Source organism: Cynocephalus volans, chromosome 14 (assembly GCF_027409185.1).
Source record: "Cynocephalus volans isolate mCynVol1 chromosome 14, mCynVol1.pri, whole genome shotgun sequence".
Lineage (NCBI taxonomy): Eukaryota > Metazoa > Chordata > Mammalia > Dermoptera > Cynocephalidae > Cynocephalus > Cynocephalus volans.
In genome coordinates, this window is record NC_084473.1 from 65,234,956 (window position 1) to 65,262,007 (window position 27,052).

At 36.5% G+C, this 27,052-nt stretch overlaps 2 protein-coding genes across 4 annotated transcripts in view; one reads left to right on the plus strand and one right to left on the minus strand.

Annotated features, from left to right (window-relative positions):
- Positions 1–1,220: 1,220 nt before the first annotated feature.
- FBXO48 (F-box protein 48) lies at positions 1,221–4,209 on the minus strand. Of its 2 annotated transcripts, none has more exons than XM_063079021.1 (4): positions 4,133–4,209; positions 2,688–2,836; positions 1,944–2,285; positions 1,221–1,458 (listed from the first exon to the last, which is right to left on the minus strand). In XM_063079021.1, exons 3-4 carry the CDS (start codon positions 2,247–2,249, stop codon positions 1,297–1,299), a joined length of 468 nt encoding a protein of 155 aa, XP_062935091.1. In that variant the 5' UTR covers positions 2,250–2,285; positions 2,688–2,836; positions 4,133–4,209; the 3' UTR covers positions 1,221–1,296. The 2 variants fall into 2 exon arrangements, with proteins under 2 accessions (XP_062935091.1, XP_062935090.1); XM_063079020.1 differs by having other exon boundaries at positions 2,688–2,840; positions 4,133–4,156.
- Positions 4,210–4,416: 207 nt separating this feature from the next.
- Positions 4,417–27,052, plus strand: part of APLF (aprataxin and PNKP like factor) — a 69,447-nt gene continuing 46,811 nt past the window's right edge. The window contains exons 1-5 of one of the 2 annotated variants that reach the window (XM_063078856.1): positions 4,417–4,730; positions 9,209–9,280; positions 22,471–22,643; positions 26,289–26,436; positions 26,749–26,881. In XM_063078856.1, the coding sequence (XP_062934926.1) occupies positions 4,635–4,730; positions 9,209–9,280; positions 22,471–22,643; positions 26,289–26,436; positions 26,749–26,881 (622 nt within the window). In that variant the 5' untranslated portion in view covers positions 4,417–4,634. The remainder of the gene's footprint in view (positions 4,731–9,208; positions 9,281–22,470; positions 22,644–26,288; positions 26,437–26,748; positions 26,882–27,052) is intronic. The other variant, XM_063078857.1, reaches the window with a different exon arrangement.

Here is a 27,052-nt window from a genome sequence, read left to right on the forward strand (position 1 = left end):
ATGACTAGAAGTATTTGAGCTTGGGCTGGCTGACTGTCATTGTTCCTACATAGGAAATTACTGAATAGCCATGGAGACTGGAGAGCCTGATTTTCAAGGCCTCTTCCAAATCTAAGAAGATAGTAATAGGAGATAATCAATTATCAACTGCTTAATCCAACAAAGGGAATTTGTATACAGTGGGGCATCTTTTTGATATTTGCCTATTTGTTAAATACTGTTTTCCTGTATTCTTATTGTTCATGTTATAGAGCACACTTTAAGAAGAAAACCTCATACTAACTAAAATGTTTTGTAGACACTTTTCACTATGGTGCTCACCACTGATTCAGAACCAACAATCTGGTATAGTGAGTACGATATCATCTGCTTTTACGAAAAAGAGAAAAAAAAAAAAACTAAAATAAAGGTTCCTGAAAAGTTATGAACTTTAACAAAGTCAAATGTTAAGGGTTCTCTAGAATAATATTTTTCTTTCTTTTAAATATAGATAAAACAAAAAGGAGCTGAAAGTCCTTCGTATCTATGAATAGTACACTAGATGGTGCTGTAAGGCTGTCAGAAAGTAAGTTTTAACAAGATAAATAGTGTGGCAGTTCTGAGGGTAGTTAAGTGTTCTGGAACCTTCACATATCTTCAGCCCCTGAGAGCAATTCAGGTCTACAGGAAAGTAATTGAAATCTTAATCTAACAAATTTTATCCCTAAAATCAGATTAATTTTAAACTAAACCACAGGTTTAACACATTTCAAATAGTTCCACTATTTGACAATTCAATTTGATTCCACTGAAGTGGAAATTTTAAAGTTTTTGAAATGCAAATTTATCATTCATTTAAACATACTGCTATTAATTTCACTTAGGTAGTCTTCCCATGAGCTTAGTTACGTCTACTACTTAATGAATCTTTCAGTCAGGTTCTTCAAGTAGCTTTCAGAATGTCTGAATTATCATTAGGCAGAAAATACCAATCAAACTCTATCATTTAAAGTTCTGTGATATACAAACGCTAATACATGAAACAATACATTTTGAAATCACTCTATCATTATATTCCTATAAAAATAACATTTCATGATTTTCCCACATTACATTAAACCAGAAAAATATTTTTTACTAAAGTGCAAATTAAAATAAAGCTTTACTTTCATAATATTTTCTACTTCACTTTTTACATGTTAAATATGTAAAAGGTGAATAAAAAAACAATGGACAGATAAAGATACACCTTCTGCAACTTAGGAGTCATTTTAATTTTAAACTCTCAAAGTCATGAGATCTATTTGCTTTTTCCACTTATCTTTCCAGTTCTGCTTCTAGAATTTCCCCCCATGTGTCCACATCCATTGGGTACATGATTTTTTCTGGTAGGCTAATGGGAGAACATATGTTGCTGTATCTGCCACTTAGCCATTCATGTTTCACTTTACTCTTCTGGTAATTCCTCAGTAGTATTACCTGAAAGAGGTAAACCATCATCACTAAAAAAAAAATGTAGTAAGGAGTTGGTTAGTGAGTTCGTTTGAAACTAGGGAAGCTGAGAGACTAGGCTAATAAGGTTAAGAATTTACATTGATATACACATATATTAATAAATTTATGTGTTTGTGTGTATGTATATGTATATGTGTATATATACATTGTGAGCCGCAGAGTTTACTGGAGGTTTTGGATAAGGTGGAAGGAAAGGAGGTAGTCACTTTCCTTCTGGTTAACAGAGAAAAATTTCTGAGTATAGGATTTAAAAAATATAAAAGGATGGATGGGAGATAGTGTGGTTGGCAGGAAAAGAATAACTCAACTTTAACTAATTTCCAAAAGTCAACACAGTCTGTATGTTATTCTGAATATGAAATCCTACCTCCAAGTGAAAGTTAGAGTTGATTCAAACTTGTTACCACAGCACTGTCAAAAAAACTGCAAACTGCAAAGATTGAACTTACCCTCCAGGAATAGCCACTTTCTAGATCATCATCAATTTCTCTTCGGCACACAGCTCTTACAGTCAAGCAGTGAGGTTTCCATAAAAAGTCACTGTTTCTTATTGTGTAATTCCAGCTCCAGCATGTTGCTGAAGCCCTGCACAAACTCCGAATGTCTAGATGAGTGAAAATTTTAAGAGCTACTTCTGGAGGCAGCAGTTCAACAAAGTTGTTTTGACTCTCGTTTTTTCCCTTCTCAGCATCCACAGAGTTCAATTCTATGTCAGAAACTCTTGAATTATTGTTCCTCTTGGAGTTTTTCTGCATAGCTTGATGTTTTAATAAATTATCCTCATATGTAACCTAAAAGGCAAAATTTAAACATACTCAGCCTCTTTGGATCAGTCTCTAAATCCAACTGAGTCAGATATTTTTGGATATGATTTAAAGAACTTTCTTGACTTCAGCTTCTCAATCTCAATAAAATGGGCCAACACTGCTCCTCTCCTGTGTGTTCTTGCAAGATTTAACAGGGATAATGTGCAAAACATCTAGCCTCACATCATGTGTAATTCTACACATGGGTGGCACTCAACACAGATTAGTTTCCTTTTTTAAAAACATTTTTAGTAAATGGTTTTGTTTCTAAACTTTGTTTTTGTTCCCAAGAACATTATGTAAAAAAAGAAATGATTATTCACATCAGACCATATTTATTGAGTTTAGCAGTAGCAATGACTACTGTGAGAACATTCAAGTACTTACTGAAAGTACTTTTGAGATGTGCTGAGTCAATCCTATTAAACTCTTGGTTGCTTGTTCTGTGGTAACTGAAGCCTTGTCATTAAGTTCTTCATTTCCACTTTGTGACAATCATAAATCTGCCGTAGCTAATGCGTAGGTGCTTGCGAATACTATCTGAAACGGAGAAGAGGATGAGATCCCGGTTATGATACAAAGTCTCGAATACTCAATTTAGTTATAGATTGGTGTTTTATAAATGGCCCCTTGAATGGTCCTTGCATGCATAGTTAATTATGAGTTTAGAGTAATAGTCACCGAGGCCATCAACCAACAGTGAGTAACAAGTATAAACCATGTTTATAACTCAGCCAAGTATAGCATGTGACTAAAGATTTAAAGCCCAGTTTCAGCTAATTTTCCTAAGGTGAACGGTGTAGGCTTCTGAAACCAGTTGAAAATGCGGCTGGGTACATTACACCATTGAGCTACTTTTGCATAAAAGACAACTTGTATTTACTTAAAATCAGTTTATTCCATTTTGCACTTCCTTTTATAATGGGGGGTGGTTGTGCAGGAGGGGTTGGAGATACAGATAAATACTTTTTTTTTAAAACTTAGCTAATAACAATTCTCTTTTCTAGTTTTGTTACTCAGCTATATATTTCTGGACTTGCCAAGACCGCGGTGGCTCCCACTAATTACGTTGTTTATGATCCAAATTAGCGGTGGTGGTTAGAATTGCAATGTCTGTGTTCAACGGAGGACTTCCTCCTGAGGGTTTGGGGAAGTAAGAAAGCAAACTGATGTAAACAAGAGCATGACTCAAGTGCAAGTTTTTGCCACGCACCTTGGCCTCTTCCACCATCAATACAAACCAAAGCTAAACCACCACGTTCTTGAAAAGAATCTCATATTAGGAGAACGCTACAGTGTATTTAAATGCTACTATTTTTCCCGAGACATTACACAGGAGGCAAATGAAGACTTGAGTTGAATAGTAGGGGTGCCTTGGCGAGGTTCCTAAAGTCCCACTAGGAATCTTTCTTCTACGCCTAGTTTCGCCTGGATGCCTGGAAAACTACCCCTCTTCTGCCCCTTCTACTTTGTGAACCAAGCTTTCCCGAATTACCTTTCCAGTTAGGAAAGAGCTCATCCCCCTTTCAACTGTCACTCGGAGGGAAGGATCGGGAGGCAGCTCAGTCGGAGGGTCGTGCACTGCCCGGTTCAGACTAGCTCTTGGGGACCCCGCAGGCTGGGGGTAACAACCCCACGTACCATCTGAGCCACCCTCCTTGTGTGCCCCGCGCAGGCTGCAGCTGCTCGAGTCCCAAGAACATGGAGCACTGACAGGTGAACAACCACCGTCAGCACTGACTGTCACCGTCGCTGTAGGCCGCTGAGGGAAGGATGTGCTTGCGCCCCAGCGTGCCAACGCCGACGCTATAGGGAAGGGAAGACCCTCCTACCTACTGGCAGCGGTAGCTGCGCCTCCCACGATTTAAACCATCCGGCATTCGAATCCTTCCCCATAATCCTCCACGTCCCGCCGACTCGCACAGGCGCAGAGAGGAGTGCGCACTGCCGTTCGGGATTGGTAGTTTTTCCAAGGCGCCTCAGCTCGGGAAAGGACGGGAAGGAAGTCGCTAGGGACTACAAGATCCGGCGACCTCCGAGACGGGTGGGCGGTCAGACGAGGTCGGGGGAGGATGAGCAGGGGCTTTTAAACAGTAATTTTGAGGCGGTGCGTTAGGGGAATCCCCGAGTGCGTCACTGATCCGGGTGGTGGGGCGGGGCTCCCGAAGGGGCGCTGGGGCCCCTGCCCCCGAGGCCTGCGTACGCCTGAGTGGACTCTTTACTCCCCACCCCCATGTTTTTCCTGGGGCCTGGCCATGCCCCGCGCGTGTCTGTGGAAGGCGGAAACGGCTGCAGGGGCCGTCTCTTTGCGAAGGGGCCTAGTCCTCGCCTGCCATGTCCGGGGGCTTCGAGTTGCAGCCGCAGGACGGCGGCCCTCCGGTGGCCCTGACGCCCGGGGAGACGGTGATCGGCCGCGGGCCGCTGCTGGGAGTAAGTGGGGGAGGAGGCTTGGTAGGGCCCGGAGAGCCTTGCGAGGTCCTTGCTGGCTCCTGAGGCCCTACTCCAGTTCCTGTCCCGACTCTCCACCACAGGCTCTCCCTGTCTTAATTTTAGAAGTTTGGGGCAGCACGTTTTTCAGTGAACTTTGGTTAACTCACAGACATTTCTTTATGTTGCCTTTAAAAAGCACTGACTGTGTTATCATCTTAGCGAGGGGTTGGCTAACGAGAGCCTAGGGGACAAATCTAGCCTGTTTTTATGTGAGTCCTCGAACTAAGAAATTTTAAAATGTAAAATGTGAACAAGCAAAAAACCTTTTAGCTTTTCAGGAAAATAATTGCTCCGAGGGTTGAGAATATTGCGTCTTGGCCTGCAAAGCCTTAAATGTTTACGGTAGTATCTGGCCCTTTACAGAAAAAGTTTGCTAACCCCGGATCTTATCTCTCCTAGGCTAATTTCTTTTAAGCGCTTTTTGCAGGGCTGCGTGGCCTTTTCTTATAATAGTCTTTTTCAGTAATATGAGTAGCTAACTTTTCAGTAGTGTGTACAGTGCTCGAGTCATTGATCTAAGGAAACTTGACTATAATAACTTGTGTAATCCTTTCAGAACCCTACGAATCAGGTGTCTTATCCTCATTGTTCAGATGAGAAAATTGAGCCATAGATCAATTAGAGGTCATGCATAAGTTTTTCGACGCATAGTGCCGAAATATATAAGCTTTTATATTCTCTGCCCTCCTTGGGAGATTTAGAAGTTAGAAAATTTGCACATTGCATTCTGTAATTCTATAGATCTCTTCTAAATACATCTTTTTTCCCTTAACATTCAACATTTCTTGTTTAGTGCCCTCCTTGTGCAGAACAATTTGCAGATCCTAGCGCTGTGGGCCATACAAAGGTGAATGAGACATGGGTCCCTGCCCTCTAGGAGTTTTCTCTTGGATAGGAGAGACAGACCTGTATTATAATGTCAGCTACCAGTGAGTAAGGAGCATGGACTGTTATACTGGTTAACTTCCAGTGTCTATATGGAACCACTGGTATTAGTTTTAAGGCCCTTCTCAAGCAGCAAAATGATGGTAGTTTAAGGTTGTCTTGAAGAAGTTGGTCCTAATGGGGTGTGTGTGTGTGTATATACATGTATACACATTTATATGTATCTTTAGTGAGAATAGCTGTGCTCTAACACTCTTAGATCCCCGCTCCTTCTCCTTTCTTTTCCTCCTAGTTGCCACCTGACTTCTGCTCCAGCATAAGTTCTGGAGCTTGATCTTCTGGATATGGTGTTTCTTCCTCCTCTTACATGTAAATTAAAGTTCTTAGTAATCTCTGTCTCTCATTATGCTTTAGATGTGGGATATGAATAGTTTTTTTTTTTTGCTCTACTTGTTGATTTCTTTGATTTTTTGGAGGATGTGTGGTATTATTAGAATTTAGGTGGCTACAGTTACTCTATAAGAGCTGGAATTTCTCAATTTTAACTATTTTTTGACTTTCTAAGATGTGAAATGTCTTTCAGTTGAAATTTTAATTTAAATGGTGATTCTTGCTAATCAGTAAGTAAATTTGGGTAAACCTTAAGTATATTTTAAAATATGTTATGCCATTCGTCCCAACCCTGCAATAGCCAGTGTATTCTTTTTAGCCCTTGAGTTTCTTTGCTTTTTAATATCGTTTCTTTTTTCGCGTGCGGACTGACATCAGTCTTTTTCTCCCCGTTGTCATTGTAATGCCTATTAAACCCTATCTACTTTATTATCTGCCATGAGTAGAGAACTGGGAATTTGGATAACATATTTTGTTATACTTGGGTTTGACATTAGAATAAATGGACCTAATGTAGCCCAAAGGCCATTTGGAGCTTTATTTAGGGCCTAAATCCTCTTAGAATGTCTATTTGATTATTAAATAGACATTTTTGCCTTATTTCCAGTTCTTTCCATGCTGTAGTTTAGACAGTTAAACTGGGTAAATAATCTTAAAAAATGAGGACTTTACTTTAGGTTTTATGTAGTGATTTTGAAGGAGACAGTACAATGTTAAGAGCAAGGTGGCTCTGGAATCAGATTCCTTGGATTCAAACTCTGGCCCTACTGCTTATTGGTTGTATTACTGTGAATAGTTGCTTAACCTCTCTTCCATTTTCTCACCTATAAAATGAAGACAATAGTATCTTCTCCGCAGGTTTTGTGAGGACTAGAAAGATAACACATGATAAGTATAGAACAGTGCCTTGGTCTTGAAAAACTGTTACAGTTGATATATTAATTAATAAGAAAGTATTGAATATTCACCACACAAGGAGCAGTTAATAGGCTGTTAAATAAAGCAGGTCGTCATCTTTAGGATGATGTCACCTGCTCCCCACCTCCCCTCCGCACCCACATCCTGAAATTAAAATGTTTTAATGATAATCGATTAAACCTTTAAGCTTCCCATTGAGAAAGCATTAATGGTTATTTTGTAGCTTACTCATTAGTTAGAGGTTTGGTTTAAAAGGGACATTATGACTAAATGTGTGAATGACGTTAATTTCAAGACTCTTTAAAGCTCTTTTTTGGTATAGGGATGTACAGCTTGTAATGAAATTACACTTGTGGAATGATGTGTCCACTAGAGGTCACATTATACTTTTGAATTTTATATAATATCTTTGTCTTCCTAGTGTCCGTGAAACCTACTTCAAAGAAAGACTGAGATAGGAAAAGCCCATTATTGCTTCCTACAAAAATAGAGTTTAAAAAGGAAAGAAAGAAACCTAAGATGGACTATTACAGAAACCGTCATTATATGTCATGGTTTTCTATTTGACAGTTTGTTATTCTGTTGGTTAGAAAGTCGATTTGTATTATTGAAGTAAGAATGAGATCTCGGTACCCAAGTGAGAAATAGAAACTTCTTAGTCCCAGCCACAAAATAATTTGCATTTCTTGAAATTATACTTTTGAATGATTATTTTCTTGAAATTATTTTTGAATGTAATCATGTATGAATGTTTTTCTTACATATGTTTTTAATTAAATAAGAGTGTGAATTTGGAGTACTGCCTACCTGAAGAGTGACCTATCCAAGTTATTTAAATTTTCTGAGCTTTCAACTTCTAAATATGTAAAATGTGGATAATAGCTGTGACAGTGTTGTGGTGAATCTCAACATTTAAGTGAAAGTTCTAAGCAAATGATAAAGTGAGTTATCAGATAACTGCTGTTGTTTTTGGCGCACTAAGGTACAGCCTGGGAAAAATAAAAGAATCTCTAAATTTCTGTCCTTAAGAGTATTAGCTTATATTTACTTCTCTGAAATTGCCATTGTGGCTAATAATATATTTTGAATGGGCTTTAAGATATTTTATTTTAGAAAATGTTCCAAAAATTAACTTTATTTTTGGAGGAAAATTCATTTATGTGGTACTCATTCTGCTGTGATGCTCGATGTTACTATTTGTGTATAGTCACAGCCTTAAATGTGGAATTGCTCTCTCTTTAAAAAAATGAATAGTGATTCCTGGCAGTTTCACATTTTTGCAAATTTTTGCAGACCTAATGGGTTTCATTGAATTTATGCATTGCTGTAGTCTGCTTTTACTGATAATTTTGGTCCTGATGTGGATAATGCCAGAGTTTAAGTGCTAGATACTAAGGTAACCAAGAGATGGGTTAGATAATTATGGTATAAAGTGATGAAGCTGTGCTTAAAATGTTTTCATTACATATCAGCCACAAATAAAAATGATAATCTTAACTGTTGTGTTTACATCCAAGTAAGGAAGACTTAATTGGCTTTTTCTGCATTAAAAATGCAAACAATTTTTGAACTTTGGTACGCAGAAATGATTGTGAGACTAAGTAGAACACTGTTGGCTCAAAACAGGACGCAAATTATATAAAAAAGTAGATGCTAATCTCTTTTTCACTGTAGTATTAGTTTTTCACTATTTCCTCCCCTGCCTTCCTGTTCTCTTAACCACTACTGATTGCCTGAGAGCTTAAATGCAGTTCTGCCTGATCCCCAAGTCTGTAGTCAGACCCTTTACATTTATCATATTGCCTCTTTTTAAAACTTTTGTTATCATAACATGCTATATATTTCTTGTATTTGAAATGTTTCCTAATAAGTACGTATTCTGTGGGGTTTTTTTCTCATTTTATGAATTTTATTTGTAAGAACCCCTACTAGATGTCTGTCATGAATAGAAACTATCATGGAAGGTTTTGGGATCTGTTAGATTCTAATCTTGAGTCTTGGCTTTGTCATTTACTCTTCCATGTCTTTGGGCAGGTCTCTTAATCTCTCAGTTGTTTCATTATCTGGTAAATGAGTATAGTCATTTCAGTATACAGTTGTTGAATGAATGATGTATTTTATACTTCACCTATTGATTTCAGAAACATTGCTAAGGGTTTTGTTTGCTTGTTTTGTTATTTTTAAGTGGTGGCTGTATTTTAAATTTTAGCTTTTTTCTCCTCTAGATAACAGACAAGAGAGTATCCAGAAGACATGCTATTCTTGAGGTGGTGGGTGGTCAGCTTCGAATCAAACCGGTAAATATGTTATCAATAATTTATTTTAACTTTTTGTCTCTCACCCTTTCAGTTCCTGATTAGAAGTGCCTGTTTTGTAAGGTTGTGGAAATAGGGAATTAATGTCAGAATATTTCCTCTCAATACCAGAAGATAACTGGGAGGTAAAGATCTAAACTGTTAAACTCTGTGTTTTCTCATAGGACAGTGCTACATTTACAGTGTTAGATTTTAATGAAAGATGACTGCCAGTTCATGTATACATTATGATTTTGTTCATAACGGGATATTTCAAACAAGATCCTATAAAAAAACCCTATAACTATGTAACGGTTGCTTTTAGGGGGTGGGGTAGTAACCAAAGTTACTGAAGTGTTATAAGGTTGAGAGAATCTAAAGCTGTAAGAGAGAAACGTCAAATTACCTATAAGGGAGCCCCAATCAGACTAACATCAGACTTTTCATCACAAACCCTAAAAACCAGAAAGGAATGGGATGATATATTCAAAATACTAAAAGACAAAGGTTGCCAGCCAAGAATACTCTACCCCTCAAGGCTATCCTTCCTAAATGAAGGGCAAATAGCAAATAGTATATTTCTCACGCAAACAAAAACTGCAGGAGTTCACTACCACACGACCACCCTTACAAGACATTCTCAAGGGAGTTCTGGGTTTGGTACCTGAAAAATAACTACCACTGCCATAAAAACCCAAGAAAAATAAAAACCCACTAGTATAATAAAAATGGCATTCATGAAGAGAAAACAAACAAACATAAAGGCTATCTCCAACCCAGGAAACCAACAAATACAGAAAACAGGAAATCAGAAAGAAAGGAACAAAAGATACCTAAGACATCCAAACAATAATGAATAAAATGCTAGGATTAAATCAACACTTTTCAATAACAACTCTTAATGTAGAAGGCTTAAATTTCTCAATCAAAAGACACAGACTGCCTGACTGGATTAAAAAGGAGGACCCAACTATATGCTGTCTTCAAGAGACCCACCTCACCCATAAAGATTCACATAGAATAAGAGTGAAAGGATGGAAAAAGATTTACCATGCAATGAGAAATGAGCTGGAGTAGCTATTCTTATATCTGATAAAATAGACTTTAAACTAAAAACCATAAAAAGAGATAATGATAAAAGGATTGATCCATCAAGAAAACATAGCAATCATAAATATATACACACCCAATGTCGAAGCAGCCAGATTTATAAAACAAACTCTATTAGACCTAAAGAAGGAAATAGACACTAATACCATAAGAGCAGGGGACCTGAACACCCCACTATCAATATTGGACAGATAATCTAGGCAAAGAATCAACAGAGAAATGCAAGATCTAAACAACATACTAATCCAATTGGACTTGGCAGCTATCTACAGAACATTCCATCCAACAACCTCAGAATATTCATTCTTCTCTTCAGCACATGGATCATTCTCCAGGATAGATCACGTATTAGGTCACAAATCAAGTCTCAACAAATTCACGATAATTGGAATTATTGCATGTATTTTTTCAGACCACAATGGATTAAAATTAGAATCAACAACAAACGAAATTCTGGAAACTATACAAACACGTGGAAATTAAACAGCATTCTACTTAATGACATATGGGTCCAAGAAGAAATCCAACAGGAAATATAAAAATTAATTGAAACAAATGAAAATAATGATACATCATACCAAAACCTGTGGGATACTGCAAAAGCAGTACTATGGGGGAAATTTATCACCTTAAATGCTTACTTCAGAAGAATGGAAAGATGGCAAGTGAACAACTTAACATTTCACCTTAAAGAACTAGAAAAACAAGAACAATCCAAACCCAAAGTTAGCAGACGGAAAGAAATCATTAAGATCAGAGAAGAACTGAATGAAATTGAAACCCAAAAAACAATACAAAGATCAGTGAATCAAATAGTTGTTTTTTTAAAAAGATAAGTAAAATTGACAAACCATTAGCACGACTAACTAAAAAAAGAAGAGAGAAGATCCAAATAACACAAATTAGAAATGAAAAAGGTGATATTACAGCTGATACATCTGAAATACAAGGAATCATTCGAGACTACTATAAACAACTATATGCCAACAAATTTGAAAATCTGGAGGAAATGAATAAATTTCTGGACACACCCAAGCTCCCAAAACTGAGCCAAGAAGATGTAGAAAATCTGAACAGACCAATAACAATAAAGGAGATTGAAGCTGTTATCAGAAGGCTCCCAACAAAGAAAAGCCCAGGACCAGATGGATTCACAGCAGAATTTTACCAAACATTAAAGGGGAATTGACACCAGTTCTTTACAAACTATTCCAAAAGATTGAAACAGAGGCAAATCTCCCAAACTCATTCTATGAAGCAGACATCATCCTGATACCAAAACAAGTAAAAAAGAAAACTACAGGCTGATATCCTTGATGAATATACATGCAAAAATCCTCAATAAAATACTAGCTAACAGAATACAGCAACACATACATAAAAGTATTCACCATGATCAAGTGGGATTCACCCCAGGGATGCAAGGTTGGTTCAACATATGCAAATCAATAAATGTGATACACCATATTAATAAAATCAAATACAAGGACCATGTGGTCATCTCTATAGATGCTGAAAAAGCATTTGATAAAATCCAACATTTATTCATGGCAAAGACCCTATATAAATTAGGTATAGATGGAAAGTATCTCAACATAATTAAAGCCAGATATGATAAACCCACTGCCAATATCATCCTAAATGGGGAAAGGCTGAAAGCTTTTCCTTTAAGAGCAGGTACTAGACAAGGATGCCCACTTTCACCACTCCTATTCAACATAGTGTTGGAAGTACTAACCAGAGCAATCAGAGAAGAGAAGGAAATAAAGGGCATCCAGATTGGAAAAGATGAAGTCAAACTGTCCCTGTTTGCAGATGACATGATCCTATATATCGAACAGCCTAAAGCCTCTACAGAAAAACTCTTGGAGGTGATAAATGATTTCAGCACAGTAGCAGGATACAAAATCAACACACAAAAATTAGTAGCATTTCTATTCCCCAATAGTGAACATGCAGAAAGAGAAATCAAGAAAGCTTGCCCATTTATAACAGTCACCAAAACAATAAAATACTTAGGAATTGAGTTAACCAAGGATGTGAAAAATCTCTATCATAAGAACTACAAACCACTGCTGAGAGAAATTAGAGAGGATACAGGAAGATGGAAAGATATCCCATGCTCTTGGATTGGAAGAATCAACATTGTGAAAATGTCCATACTACCCAAGTGATATACAAATTCAATGCAATCTCCATCAAAATTCCAAAGACATTTTTCTCAGAAATGGAAAGAACTATCCAGACATTTATATAGTATAACAAAAGACCATGCATAGCCAAAGCAATGCTGAGCAAAAAAAAATAAAGCTGGAGGCATAACACTACCTGACTTTAAACTATACTACAAAGCTATAATAACGAAAACAGCATGGTACTGGCATAAAAACAGACACACTGATGAATGGAATAGAATAGAGAATCCAGAAATCAACCCACACACCTACAGCCATCTGATCTTTGACAAAGGCACCAAGCCTATACACTGGGAAAGAGATTGCCGCTTCAGCAAATGGTGCTGGGATAACTGGATATCCATATGCAGGAGAATGAAACTAGACTCATACCTTTCACCATATACTAACGTCAACTCAAAATGGATTAAAGAATTTAATATACACCCTGAAACAATAAAACTTCTTAAAGAAAACATAGGAGAAACACCTCAGGAAGTAGGACTGTACACAGACTTCATGAATATGACCCCAAAAGCACGGGCAACCAAAGGAAAAATAAACAAATGGGATTATATCAAACTAAAGAGCTGCACAGCAAAAGAAACAATTAACAGAGTTAAAAGACAACCAACAGAGTGGGAGAAAATATACACATCTGACAAAGGATTAATATCCAGAATATACAAGGAACTCAAACAACTTTACAAGAAAAAAACAAGCAACCCAATTAAAAAATGGGCAAAAGAGCTTAGTAGGCATTTCTCTAAGATATACAAATGGCCAACAGACATATGAAAAAATGCTCAACATCACTCAGCATCTGGGAAATGCAAATCAAAACTACACTGAGATACCATCTCACCCCAGTTAGGATGGCTAAAATCCAAAAGACTCTGAACGATAAATGCTGGCAAGGTTGCGGAGAAAAAGGAACTCTCATACATTGTTGGTGGGACTGCAAAATGGTGTAGCCTCTATGGATAATGGTATGGAGGTTCCTCAAACAATTGCAGATAGATCTGACATATGACCCAGCTATACCACTGTTGGGAATATACCCAGAGGAATGGAAATCATCAAGTCGAAGGTATACCTGTTCCCCAATGTTCATCGCAGCACTCTTTACAATAGCTAAGAGTTGGAACCATCCCAAATGTCCATCATCAGATGAGTGGATACGGAAAATGTGGTATATCTACACAGTGGAATATTACTCAGCTATAAAAAAGAATGAAATACTGCCATTTGCAACGACATGGATGGATCTAGAGAGAATTATATTAAGTGAAACAAGTCAGGCACTGAAAGAGAAATATCACATGTTCTCACTATTTAAAATAAATAAATACACAAAAAAACTGGGGGGGGAGGGAAGTAGACATAACAATTACAATTCCTTGAAATTGATATGACAGGCAAAGAGAAAGGACATTATTGGGAGGGAGGAGGGAGAGGGAAGAGGGAGGGAGGTTTCGGTAATTGGCCACTATAATCAACCACATTGTATATTGACAAAATAAAATAAAATAAAAAAATAAAAAGAATTGCCATTTTGGGGCCCTTGCACCCTTTAAAAATTTTAAGACTTCTAATGTTGTTGGCATAAATACTGTAAAATATTTTGTATTTGGTATAAATACAATAAAATTTCAGTTAAAGGGATAAGTTATAAAAAAATAAATGTGATACACCATATCAGCAAAATCAAGGTAAAAAATCATATGATCATCTCAATAAATGCAGAAAAACCATTTGACAAAATCAACATCCCTTCATGATAAAGACTCTTAGCAAATTAGGTATGGAAGTAAAGTATCTCAACACAATAAAAGCCATATATGACAAACCCACCACCAATAATGAGAACAAGATAAAGACGGGTACTCTCACCACTTCTATTTAACATAGTATTAGAAGTGCTAGCCAGAGCAGACAGGCAAGAGGAAGAAAGAAAGGGCACCCAGAGTGGAAAAGTCAAAGTCAAACTGTCCCTGTTTGCAGATGACATGATCCTATATAGAGAAAAACCTAAAGACTCTCTCCAAAAACTCTTAGAGCTGATAAACAATTTCAGTAAAGTTGCAGGATACAAAATCAACACACAAAAATTAGTTAACTTTTTTATACTCCACCAACAAACTAGTAGAAAAAGCAAGAAAGCAAGCCTATTTGCAATAGCCACCCAAAATATAAAATACTGGTAATCAGTTTAACCAAGGAGATGAAAGATCTCTACTATGAGAACTACGAATCATTGTTGAAAGAAATTAAAGAGGACACAAATTAGATGGAAAGACATTCTGTGCTCTTGGATTGTAAGAATTAACATTGTGAAAATGTGCATACTACCCAAAGCAATGTACAGATTCAATGCAATCCTCATCAAAATAACAATGACATTCTTCACAGAAATAGAAAAAACAATCCTAACATTCATGTGGAACAATAAAAGACCCTGAATAGCCAAAGCAATCCTGAGCAAAAAAAGATAAAGCCAGAGGCATTACACTGTCTGACCTCAAATCATACTAGAAAGGTATAGTAACCCAAACAGCATGATACTGGCATAAAAACACTCTGACCAATGGAACAAAATAGAGAACCCAGAAATCAGCCCACATACTTACAGCCAACTGATATTTGACAAGGGCAACAGGAACACACATTTGGGAAAGGACAGCTTCAATAAGTGGTGCTGGGAAAACTGGACATCCATATGTGGAAGAATGAAACTAAACCTGTACCTTTCACTATATACCAAAATCAACTCAAAATGGATTAAGAGACTTATACATAAGACCTGGCTATAAAACTATAAAAAGAAAATATAAGGGAAACACTTCAGGAAGTAGGACAGGACAAAGACTTTATGAATAAGACCCCAAAAGAACAGGCAACAAAAGGAAAAATAAACATGGGATTATATCAAACTAAAAAGCTTCTGCACAGCAAAAGAAACAGTTAACAGAGTGAAAAGACAACCTACAGAATGGGAGAAAGTACTCACAAACTATGCATACAACAAAGAATTAATATCCAGAGTATACAAGGAATTCAAACAACTTAACAGAAAAAAACAAAAAACAAAAAACCAAGTAAACCAATTTAAAAATGAGCAAAGGAGCTGAACAGGCATTTCTCAAAGGAATATATACAGATGGCCAACAGACACAGGTTAAAATGCTCAACATCACTAAGCATTAGGAAAATGCAAATCAAAACCACATTAAGATATTATCTCACACCAGTTAAACTGGCTGTTATCAAAAAGACAGACAATAACATGCGGGTGAGGATGTGGAGAAAGGTGAACCCTCCTACACTGTTGGTGGGACTGTAAATTACTGCAGCCATTATGGAAAACAGTATGGAGGTTCCTCAAACAATTACAGATAGAACTGCCATATGATCCAGCAATCCTGCTGCTGGATATATACAAAAAGGAATGGAAATCATCATGTCGAAGAGATACCTGCACTCCCATGTTTATCACAGCTCTATTTCCAATAGCTAAGATTTGGGACCAACCTAAATATCCACTGATGGATGACAGGATAAGATAAATGTGGTATATATACACAGTGCAATACTGCTCTGCCATAAAAAAGAATGAAATTCTGCCATTCACAGCAACATGGATGAACTTAGATAAAATTATGTTCAGTGAAATAAGCCGGGCACAGAAAGAGAAACTGCATGTCCTCACTCGTAAGTGGGAGCTGAAAAAAATAAAAAAGAAAGAAGGATACAACAATCACAATAATTCCTTGAACTTTCAAAAGGGGTGAATGGAACTGAGACCACCAGAAGTGGGAAAGAGGGAGAGAGGGAGGGAGAGAGGGAGGGGGGTTAGAGAGAAACTGGTAAAGGTCCCCCCCCCAAAAAAGTTTACATTGTACAATAATAAAGTTAAATAATATAAATAAATGAAAAAAATTATACCTTTGTTTATATTTCATTTTTGAATATTATTTAGTATGATTTTATGACTTGTAAAAGTGACCTTTAGATATGGGAGAAAGGTAACATTTTTTAACCTTTTTTTGTACACTGTTTTCGACAACTTAAAATGTCAAGGCATTCTGGAGAAAGTGTGATTCTACATAGCATGTTGTAGAAAGGGAATTAGAACCCAGGTTCTTTGAACACTATGCAGCAAATTTTTTTTTTTGTTATGTTTCCCAAGTCAGAATTCTCTTGACTTTGGGTATTCTCTTCTTTTAAAAAACTTTCTCAAAGTTAAAACTAATTGATGATTTATCCTAACAAGAAGTTTTAGTGCTTTCAGTTGAGTAAACTTTTAAAACTGAAAGCAATCTTAGATTCAGACTTATGTATGTGGAAACTTGATTTGGGCCAGAGCTGGCACTGCATGTCAGTGAGGAAGAGGACTTCTTACCAATGAATGGTACTGGGACATTTAGTTACTTGTATTAAAAAAAAATTAGACCCCTACTACAAGCTGTACCCCAAAATCAATTCCAGGTGGAATAAATGTGAGAGTCAAAACTATAAAACTGTCAGAAGATAATATAGAGAAAAACCTTTATGACTTTAGAGTAGAGAAAGATTTTTAAACAAGATATAAAAAGCAGAAACTGTAAAAGAAGTGTTGAAAAATCCAATTACATTAAAATTAAGAAGCTTTGTTTCTCAAAAGACACTATAATGAAAATGAAAAATACAACAGGGAGAAGATATTTAAAATACATGTAATTGACAAAGGAGTGATATCCAAAATATATAAGAAATGTCTTTAATCAATGAGAAAAAAGATAAGTAATCCAACAGAAAAATTGGCTGAATACTTGAGTTACATTTAACAGAAATAGAGATCTGAGGGGCTGATAAACATGAAAGGTCAACCTCCTTATTAAATGGAGAAATGCAAGTGAAATCACAGTGCATACCATTTCGTACCCAACAGTTTGACAAGAATGAAAAAGTTTAACAAATTCAAATATTGGTGAAGGTGTAGAACAACTGGAATAGTTATAAACTGCAGGTGGGAGCTTGGAAAATATTTCGACATAATTTTTTTAGAGATGAAGATGTGTTTCCTACCAACCAGACTTCGCACACACATGCTCCAAGAGTTACGTACAAGAACCTGCAGAGCAATAATATCACATAGCAAAAATACTAGAAGCAACATAAATTTCCATCAACAGTAGAATCAATAAATATATCGTAATATATTTATACAATAAAATATGCTACTGCAGTGAAGATAAATTGTAGTGAAAACATGAGAAAACATGGATTAAAATCAGGAACAAAATATTGAATGATAAAAGCAAGTATTAGGATGTATACAGTAAGACTCCATTTATATAAAATGAAAAATCGTACTAAATAAGCAATTTATTCAGGGTCATAAACATAGGTGATTAAATGCTAGAGAAAAGCAAGGAAGTGATATACAAAAATCAAGATAATAATTATCTCTGGGGAACTGAGAAGAGAATAGGATAGGGAAAGACTCACAGGGGACCTCAAAGGTAATGGTAACATTCTGTTTCTTAAAATGGGGTGGTGGGCCCACACATAATACCTTACATGTATTATGTCTTTAAAAAATTGTTATGGAACATTTACAACATGAAGAAGATATAAAGGTTAGTATGGTATACTCCAGTTACTTCTGTAATGCCAGATTACCAAACATTGGAAGACATGAAAAAGTGTATATATTTTAAAGGAAATGTATGACCCTAGTACTAGAATTTGATTGCTACTTTAGAAAAATATTTAATTGAATTTTATATTTACATTATGCTCTTTGAAGGAAAGCTGCATCTTGGACTTGGCAATGTATGTATAGGTCTTTTGCTCTATGTAATGGTTGATTTCTTGTTTATATTAATACAGTTTCAAGAAAATGCCTTAACCCTCAAAATAGATTGATTTATTTATTCAGCTACTTATTGTAGCTCCCCCTACAGGGTGCAATTAAGAGAAACTTAGAGAAAGTCTAAAACTCACTTTAATAATTAGTGAGAGTTTTACAGTCTTGAGAATAATGAGAATGAGTTTGACAAGTGACTTCTAGCTCATTCATTTTATCTTAATGTGTGTTATATATCATTTATTCTCTGTTCCCTAATCAGTCACAATTTCCTTGATCTGCTAAAGCAACTTATATATACAACTGTAATAAAATGTTGAGAGGGAAATTTTAATTTAAAAACTTTGTAAAATTATATAAGTGAATATAGCAACTGTTTTATTACAATAATCCCTTCTGTATGCTGTATACCCTAAAATATGTTTAAGTGATTAAATGTTTTTCTGCTTTCCTTCAACTTGGAAATATAAACCTATTACCAAATAAAATAGCTTGGACAATGACAATTGAAAGCAATTAGGGCAATTACTAATTCGTACTTTTAAATTGGATGCATTTCTGCCTTTTTTTCTTCTAATTTTTAGCTCTCCAGCAATTCTTGGAAATAGTGCATGAGATGGTGTTAGGTCATTAGGAAATGATGATAGTTTTTTTATGTGTCATTTAAATTTAATCTATAGTCTAGGATTAGCAGGGAGAACATTCATTAGAAAGGCAAACTGGTGATGTTCTTTGTAAGTGACTGTATCACCAGTGGTTGGTTGTGTCCTCTGGGTGAATTCATATCTGTCAGTGTTTTTATTTCATTTTAATATAATCTTACTTATTTTGGTTCTTGGATGATTGAGACAGTAGTTCTATAACTACATGTAAATTGCTTTTTTTTTTTTAACCTTTTGGTATCGATCCCCAAAATATACATGTTTGGGTGTCTGTGTTTTTTTCTATTTTACAAAATTCCTGAGTTGTGATTGTTTTTCTTCCCATGAAATTATGAGTGTATTTGTAAAATATCTGTAAAGTACTATAATAAACTTTCCCCCTTTTTGGGTATATATCAATCTTTCTTTAATATTTGATGATAACTCTCAAGACAAAGCTATAGAAAATTGATTTGTATTTTAGTTCCATTTCTTCAGGGGTAATGCATCCTTTGTCCACTTCTAAAGTTACAGCATAATCTATTTGTGTTTGCATTTATAATCCCATGGACATGTTAAAAGTAACACACCAAGAATATATCTCTTATACAGGTAGCTTATATCTTTTACTTGCTATGGGTTTGGGTTTGCCAATATTTTGTCTGCCCTTGTCTCCTCTTAGAATCAAAGGTAAACTTGTCTCATTGAAGGAATTGGGGATCCTTCTGTTTTTTTCTGGTCTCAAGAAGGGTTTGAATATTCAGATAAAATTTTAAGTCCACTTGGGTCTGGTTTTGAGAGGAGTTAGAAAGATTTTTAATTATTGATGATATTTTAAAAATATTATAGGCCCAAAGTAATCTCCTTTTCCTTTTATCATTAAATACTTTAAAATAAGCCACACATACATACAAGCATACTTTTTTTCCAGTCAGGTATTCTTTAAGGTAATTTTCAATTTTGGCCATGTTTACAAATGTATTGGTATAAAGTATTTACAGTATTCTATTATTTTATGTCATTGTTTTCATTCCATACTTTTTTGTGTGTATGTCATCTCCCTTTTTGCTTATTAGTTTTGTTAGATTTTTGTCTATAATTTTTTAAAAAGTACCTTTTGGACTTTATGTGTGGCATTCTAGTTGGAGTGTATATAGTTTGACATAGTGTTTTTTAACTTATTCAGTGAGTAATATGTATTTAAGCTTAAGTTAAAAAATCAAACATTAGACCTTCTTGGAAAGCCATTTTTGCTGTTAGTTCTGGGATTTCCAGGATGAGCAGTTTTAAGAAAAAGAAAAGATGATCATGGACCACCCACACTGGTTCCTTTTCTTTGTGGCTGGGTTTGCTGCCTATCTAATATTTAACCACCTATAATTTAAATATTAAGTGCTTTCAGCTGAGGAAAAAATACTCAAAACAAATGCTTCTTTGTTTTGGGGTTTGTGATGTTTTTGTAAAGAAATGTAGTTTTCTTAACTGTTTTATCTTTCTTACTCTCAGTTTTAGGCTTTTGTGTTTAACATCCTAGCCTTTGTAAGCTTAAGTGTATGTCAGTATTTAATGTTTAGAGACTCACTTGCATTTTTAAAATACTCGTGAATAAGAACATTGTCTTATTTTAGCCTATAATAAGAAACAAACTTCTTTTAAGGATTATTCATAGTTCAGGCAGAAGCTGTGTACAAGGGTACTTCAAAAAGTTTGTGAAAAAGTTTGTATTATCTTTTAATTCTATTTTTTCACGAATTTTTCGTGGTACTCTTGTATATTCCTGTTTTGACTCTTGTCCTCTTCCATTAACCCAACATTCCTGACTCTGATGACCAGGCCATACTCAAGGAAAGGGAGCCTTCACTTAATAGGATGAGGAGTAACAAGGAATGATTCTCAAGTCTAGCAGTGTGCACAAGTTGAGAATCTGCTGACTTGTCATGTACTTGTTGCACCCAAAAGCTCAACCTGCCATGAGTCAGAGGACTGCTTTGAGAGAGATAAATTGATTGTTAGCATAGTGAAAGGGCTCTAAACATTAAGTTTAAATTATCACTTAGTTTTTAAAAATCAAACATTCATGACTCTGTTTAGGAATATGGGTGTTGCATAAATTACACTGCATCTCCATTCTTATGCAGTCTTGTATATAGTTCAAAAAATGACTCTGATCAATAAGGTAATGGTATACCAAATTTGAGTCATGTCTCTTTTTAATTTCTACCTCTTTCCTTTATCTCCAAGTTTTATTTTACTGCTTTATTATCACACAGATTTAAAGTATACAAATGTTTCTAATAGATATATGAGTACTTTAAAAAGTTCGTGGAAAGAGAGAGTTGAAAGATAATAAGAATCATTCCATTAAATTTTTGAAGTACCCTTGTACATAGGAATGACTTATGGCCAGATCTTTATGAAATTAAGTTGATAGGACTACTTATTCTAACTTCAAAGATGTCTTTTTGTTGTTGTTGTTCAGCATATCTCTGATCCCAGGGTGGTAATCACCTTGCTGTATTGGAGACATTGTTTGTGCCTCCAGAAAAAGTCTCATTTAAACTGGTGAAGTACATAGATAGAGGGAAGAGTGGTAGGGGGAGTTGCTTTATATAAAATATTATTAAAAAATCAAAAATTTGCACTGATGTAGATTGCTTTGTCATACATTAAAGCTTATTTATTTTAAAAACCCAATGATCTGACAAAAAGGCTATCTGAACTATGGAAATGGTCAATTTCAGCTTGATTCAGTTGGAATTTTTAAGGTGCCTTTTGATAGCTCTTTTTATTTGGAGGCAACTCTCATTATCTTTCCTAACATGGATTATGATCTTCATAGTGGAAGATCACAAAATCAGATTCCTCTTTGAGGAGCTAGGAAGAAAGCTGTATTGCTTGCTTCAGAGATTTTATCAGAATCTCCCTTCCTATAGTTTTTCATTTTTTAATTATTGTAAGAAATTATTAGAGAAAATAAGTGGCAAAGAAGCTGGCCATTTCCAGGGGATTAAAGCATTTTGGGTATAAAAGTTGAGGGACTCAGTTTTTCCATAGTGAGAATTTATTTTTTGTGTTTCTCTTTCCAGTGTTCAGTTGTCTCTTTATTAAGCAGAACAGGAGAATCTTTTAACCAGTTAATTGATAACTTTGCTTTTTTCTTTGATTCCTGCAGAATGGGAGGTATATTATAGGTTTTTATTTTCTCTTTTCTGTATAAATAACAATTATGATGCTTGTGAGTGCCAGGTTTATTAAGTCTTAAGTTTTAAGTCTAAGTGTACACTTATATTGTTTTTTAAGTCTAAGTTTTATACTTATATTGTTTTGATACCAAAATTCTGGATTAGTTCATATTTAGTTATATTTTTGTCATAACTTTGAGTTACAACACCACTGTATTCTATTTTTATTTGTTAGGTACACACAAATCCATGTTTTTATCAGTCTTCCAAGGAGGGCCAGCTCTTACCATTGAAGACAAATCTATGGCATTGGTTGAATCCTGGAGATAGTTTTTCTTTGTTAGCTGACAAATACATTTTTCATGTTTTCTCTACACATTCTGAAACGGAAATGGAATGTACATTAAGGTAAGATTGCCTGTTGAAATGAGCGTAAGTAATGATACTTGTAATCCAATTTCTCAGCGATCACAAATGTTTTCGTAGAAAACATTCTAGGATTAGGTTGTATTGGAGATATAGTAGCTACATGATGTGTGTGTGTGCACGTATGTGCGTGTGTGTGTGTTTCTAGAAAACATTTGACTTGGGAAACTTATTATGCCTCAATAGTGATTGCTCCCATATGTGGTGTCTTTTACCATTATATTTAGGATGTAGTTTCCATTTAACAGTAACCAAGATAGTACTTTGAAATTGACTACATTTTCCTCATTGTTTTTTAGCTTTTTAAATTTTATTAAGGTATTAACCTCTTATTTAGATTACACTTGTATAACACCTCTTTCTTATAAAAAAAAAAACCCAGAAAATATAGAATAGGTAATGATAATTTGGAAATACCCCTGTATCCTGTAAGATGGACCTGGTTATTGTAGTGGAGTGAGATTTCACAGATAAAACAATCATACGTTTTCAAGTCTGTATCCCCAGTGCCGGTCACAGTGCCTGACACATAGGTGTTTTAAAAATACTTATTGAATGAACAGTGGTGCTGCATAGTAATTTTATCTAAGTAACTTTTCTCTTTTGATTCATTCCTGCCATTAAAATTCAATTCTACCTTTGTAGGAGATTATTCTTTATGTAAGAAATACTACAAAAAAACCCCCAAGACATTACTTGGACTCTTCTCAGCTAGACACATTTCTAAAATCTTATAATCTGGGAATTCTGGTCAAGATGGCGGAGTAGACGGTCCCCAGCGTCACTCTCTCCCACAAATCAACCAATTTACAACTATAAAAATGTAGCATCAGCCAAGCTGGGGCCACTGGAGCTCAGGGGAAGAGGAGGAGAGACCTACGGAGTTTATGAAGGCAGGAAGAACCACGATGAGAGAAAAAACTGCATTTCAGCTGTGGCTGCTTTAAGGCTGCAACTGCTGAGTGCATGGAGCAGGAGCTGGCAGGAGCCAGCAGAAGCTACAGCTGTGCCCTTCAGATGGAATTACTTGGAGGTGGCAGGGGAGAAGAGGACTTTGGTGGCCCCCAGGACATCAAGACCACTAATAGGGTTCCCGTGGTCCCACACAGGAGTGAGGAGCCAGAATAACTGAAAAAGGGGAGCCATTTAGAGGCCGGTGAGTCATTGTAAGGGACTAGCACAGGGTGTGCCCCATGGGAAGTGTTTGGAGCATGGACAATGGGGGAGACAGGCCCACCAGGAGAACACTTGAACACAGTAAGGACAGCCAGTCCGCCCCCCAATCAGCGCAGGACCACTCAGAGGAGACTGGTCGGGAATGCAGAGTTGCATGGGGTGCAGTTTGCTTACAAACTCAGGCCCAGATCAGAGTTTCTACACAATCCAGGTACACCAGGTCTCTGGAGAGCTGGAAGTACCTGTAAGGTCAACCATTAAACACTGAGCTGCACAAAAAGCCTTCCCTAGGAAAACAGCAGCAAGGCAGCAATTTAGCTCAACCACAGAGCTCAAGTACTGGTTCCCACAGGAAGTTCCTCTGTTTTAGAAGTAAGCAAAGGACAAAAAATTAGTTCCAGCCCAGGCACACCACCAGTGCCTTGGGGCTTGCCAGGGGACATGAGGTATGGAGCCGGGGAATGGTCCCCAGCCTACTACCACTCACATCACCAGCACCTTGGGGCCCACCTGGGGACCCCAGGTATGGAGCCGGGAACCAGACACTCCCCACAATCAGGCACACAATCAGCACCAAGAAGCATGCCAAAAACATCACCTCCATGTGGGTGGACCACCACAGCCACCACAATAACCATGGCTGCTGCGAAAGCACACACCACAACCTCCATGCAGATGGTCCGCCAGCCACTGGAGTGCATTTACACAAGGAGAGTCACCAGTAGAGATAAAGAAAAGAAGAGGAGGTCTCTCTCCACAAAGCCCATTTCAGAGTGACAGAAGAAGCATCTTCTCCATGACAATATTGGGGGACCTGATGTTTTAGTCCGTTTTGTGTTGCTATAACAGGATTACCCGAGACTGGGCAATTTATAAAGAAGAGAGGTTTATTTGGCTTACGATTCTGGGACAGCTGCATCTGGCACAGGCCTCAGGCTGCTTCTACTCATGGTGGAAAGTGGCAGGCAGCAGCAGGTACAAGCAGAAACCATGGCAAAAGGAAGCAAGAGAGAGGAAGCAAGAGAGCGAGAAGGTGCCAGGTTTTAAGCAACGAGCTCTTGTGGGAACTCATAGAGCGAGAACTCACTATTAGTCTCCCCTCCCCCAGGGAGAGCAGTAATCCATTCATGAGGGGTCCGCCCCCATGACTCAATCAGTTTCCAACACTGCCACATTGGATCAAATTTCCACATGAGTTTTGGAGGGGACAACGCATCCAAACTCCATCACCTGATCACACCTTTCAGCATTGGACATATCGTCTAGGCAACAAATCAACAGAGTAACCATTATTCTTTCAGAAGGAGAGAAGAAATCTAGGGTAATTAGAGGGGGGGAGGGAGAAGGAGGGGGGATGGGGAGAGATTGGACAAGGGGCATAAAGAATAATTACGATTTGTGACAATATATATGCTAGTAATATTGATTTGATCAACATATCTCAGTGTTGAACCCCCAAAATATATATAATCAATTTTGATTCAATAAAAATTTTTAAAAAAGAAAAAGAAATGAACTAGAAAAAAATATCTTAGATCTGTAGTTTTTTAAAATACATGTTTAATGAGGAACAATTTACAAACAGTAGAATTCACCTGTTTTAAATGTACAATTTAGTGTACTTTGACAAATGTGTATAGTCGTGTTAAGTGCCACCACAAGCCACCACAACGAGACATGGAACATTTCCATTTCCCCCAAAAGTTCCCTCATGCATCTTTGTTGTCAGTTCCTTCATTCCACCTGCAATCCTTGGTAACCACTGATCTAATTTATGTCCCTGTAGCTTTACGTTTTTAGGATGTCATATAGATGGAATTGTGCAATGTAACTTTTGTGTCTGGCTTCTTTCACGTAGCAGAATGCCTGAGAGATTGATCTTCGTTGCACATACCAGCAATTTGTTCCTTTTTATTTCTAAGTAGTATTTTGTGCACATTTTTAAATTAAAAGAATAAATTTGTTGGATCATTTCTATGCATACATAATTAATAATGACCCAACAACTTTGGATGATCTTACTGCACTTTGCTGAGAGCATAAGGTAGTTGCTTCTGTCAGTGTGTTGCACATGTGTCCATGAATGCTCCCATGCCAGAACATTTAGCTTCTAATCATACTACAAGTTTGGGGAGATTTCATAGTGGTTCTACTGGCCAGATCTCTGGTAGTAGCTGTGTGTAAACTTGAACTCAGGACTTTATTTATTTTTTTTTATCTGAGAGCCTAACTAGCAGTACAGTAGGCAGAAGATGAAGAACATATTCTAGTCTATGTATTTTATTCTAGTACACTGTAATCTGCTTTTATTGTTTTTACTACGTCTAAGAAAAGGAGCAGAACACACCAGTCAGACATACCCAGAAGAATCATGTTTGCAGTGACATGGTTGGCAGCAGAAGTGTTTTAAATTTAAATTATTAAAAACCAAATTTCTGTTTTATTTCATAGAAACAGTCAAATGTTTGATGAAGATAATATATTGAATGAAACACCAAAATCCCCTGTGATTAATTTACCTGATGAGACAACTGGTGCCTCACAGCTGGAAAGAAGCACAGAAATAACCAAGATCCAGACTACTACCACAAATAGTGTGGTGAGAAATTTGAGATTTCATCCATTTATAACATGTCCTTCAAATTATTTTGAGGGGAGAAAAGACAACAAGTAGGCATATTATGACAATATTGCTAGCATTGATGTGCTTTTGCTGTTAAGGTCTAGAGGATATCAAACTAGTCCAACAGTTCAACTAATAGAGAATGAATTTCTTTGTTTAAGAAATTTGACTCGGTCCACAATTGCAGATGGGTATTTTAATGGTGGTTTTCTGCAAAGTGAATAACTTCACAAGTTCATTAAGGATGCGTGATTAGTTTTAGTAATTAATATGTAGATGCCTTTTTAGTCTTTCCTAGGTGAAGGTAGAGACTTTAGTACACAGCAGGCAAACCTTGCCCAGAGGAAAAGAATCCTTCCAGCTTGGATGTTAGCAGAAAATTTAAGTGATCAAAACCTTTCAGCATCAGTAATCAGTGGAGGTAGGTTTTTGTTCTTGATATAGATTTTCAAAAAACTCGTTCCTGTCATGTGTAAGGATAAAAGACCAGAACAATAAGAACATTTAAAATTAACTCAATTAAATAAAAAAGTACCAGATGCACAATGTTATGTGCTGGGGGACTCAGTGGAGATGGGACCTCTGTCCTGGT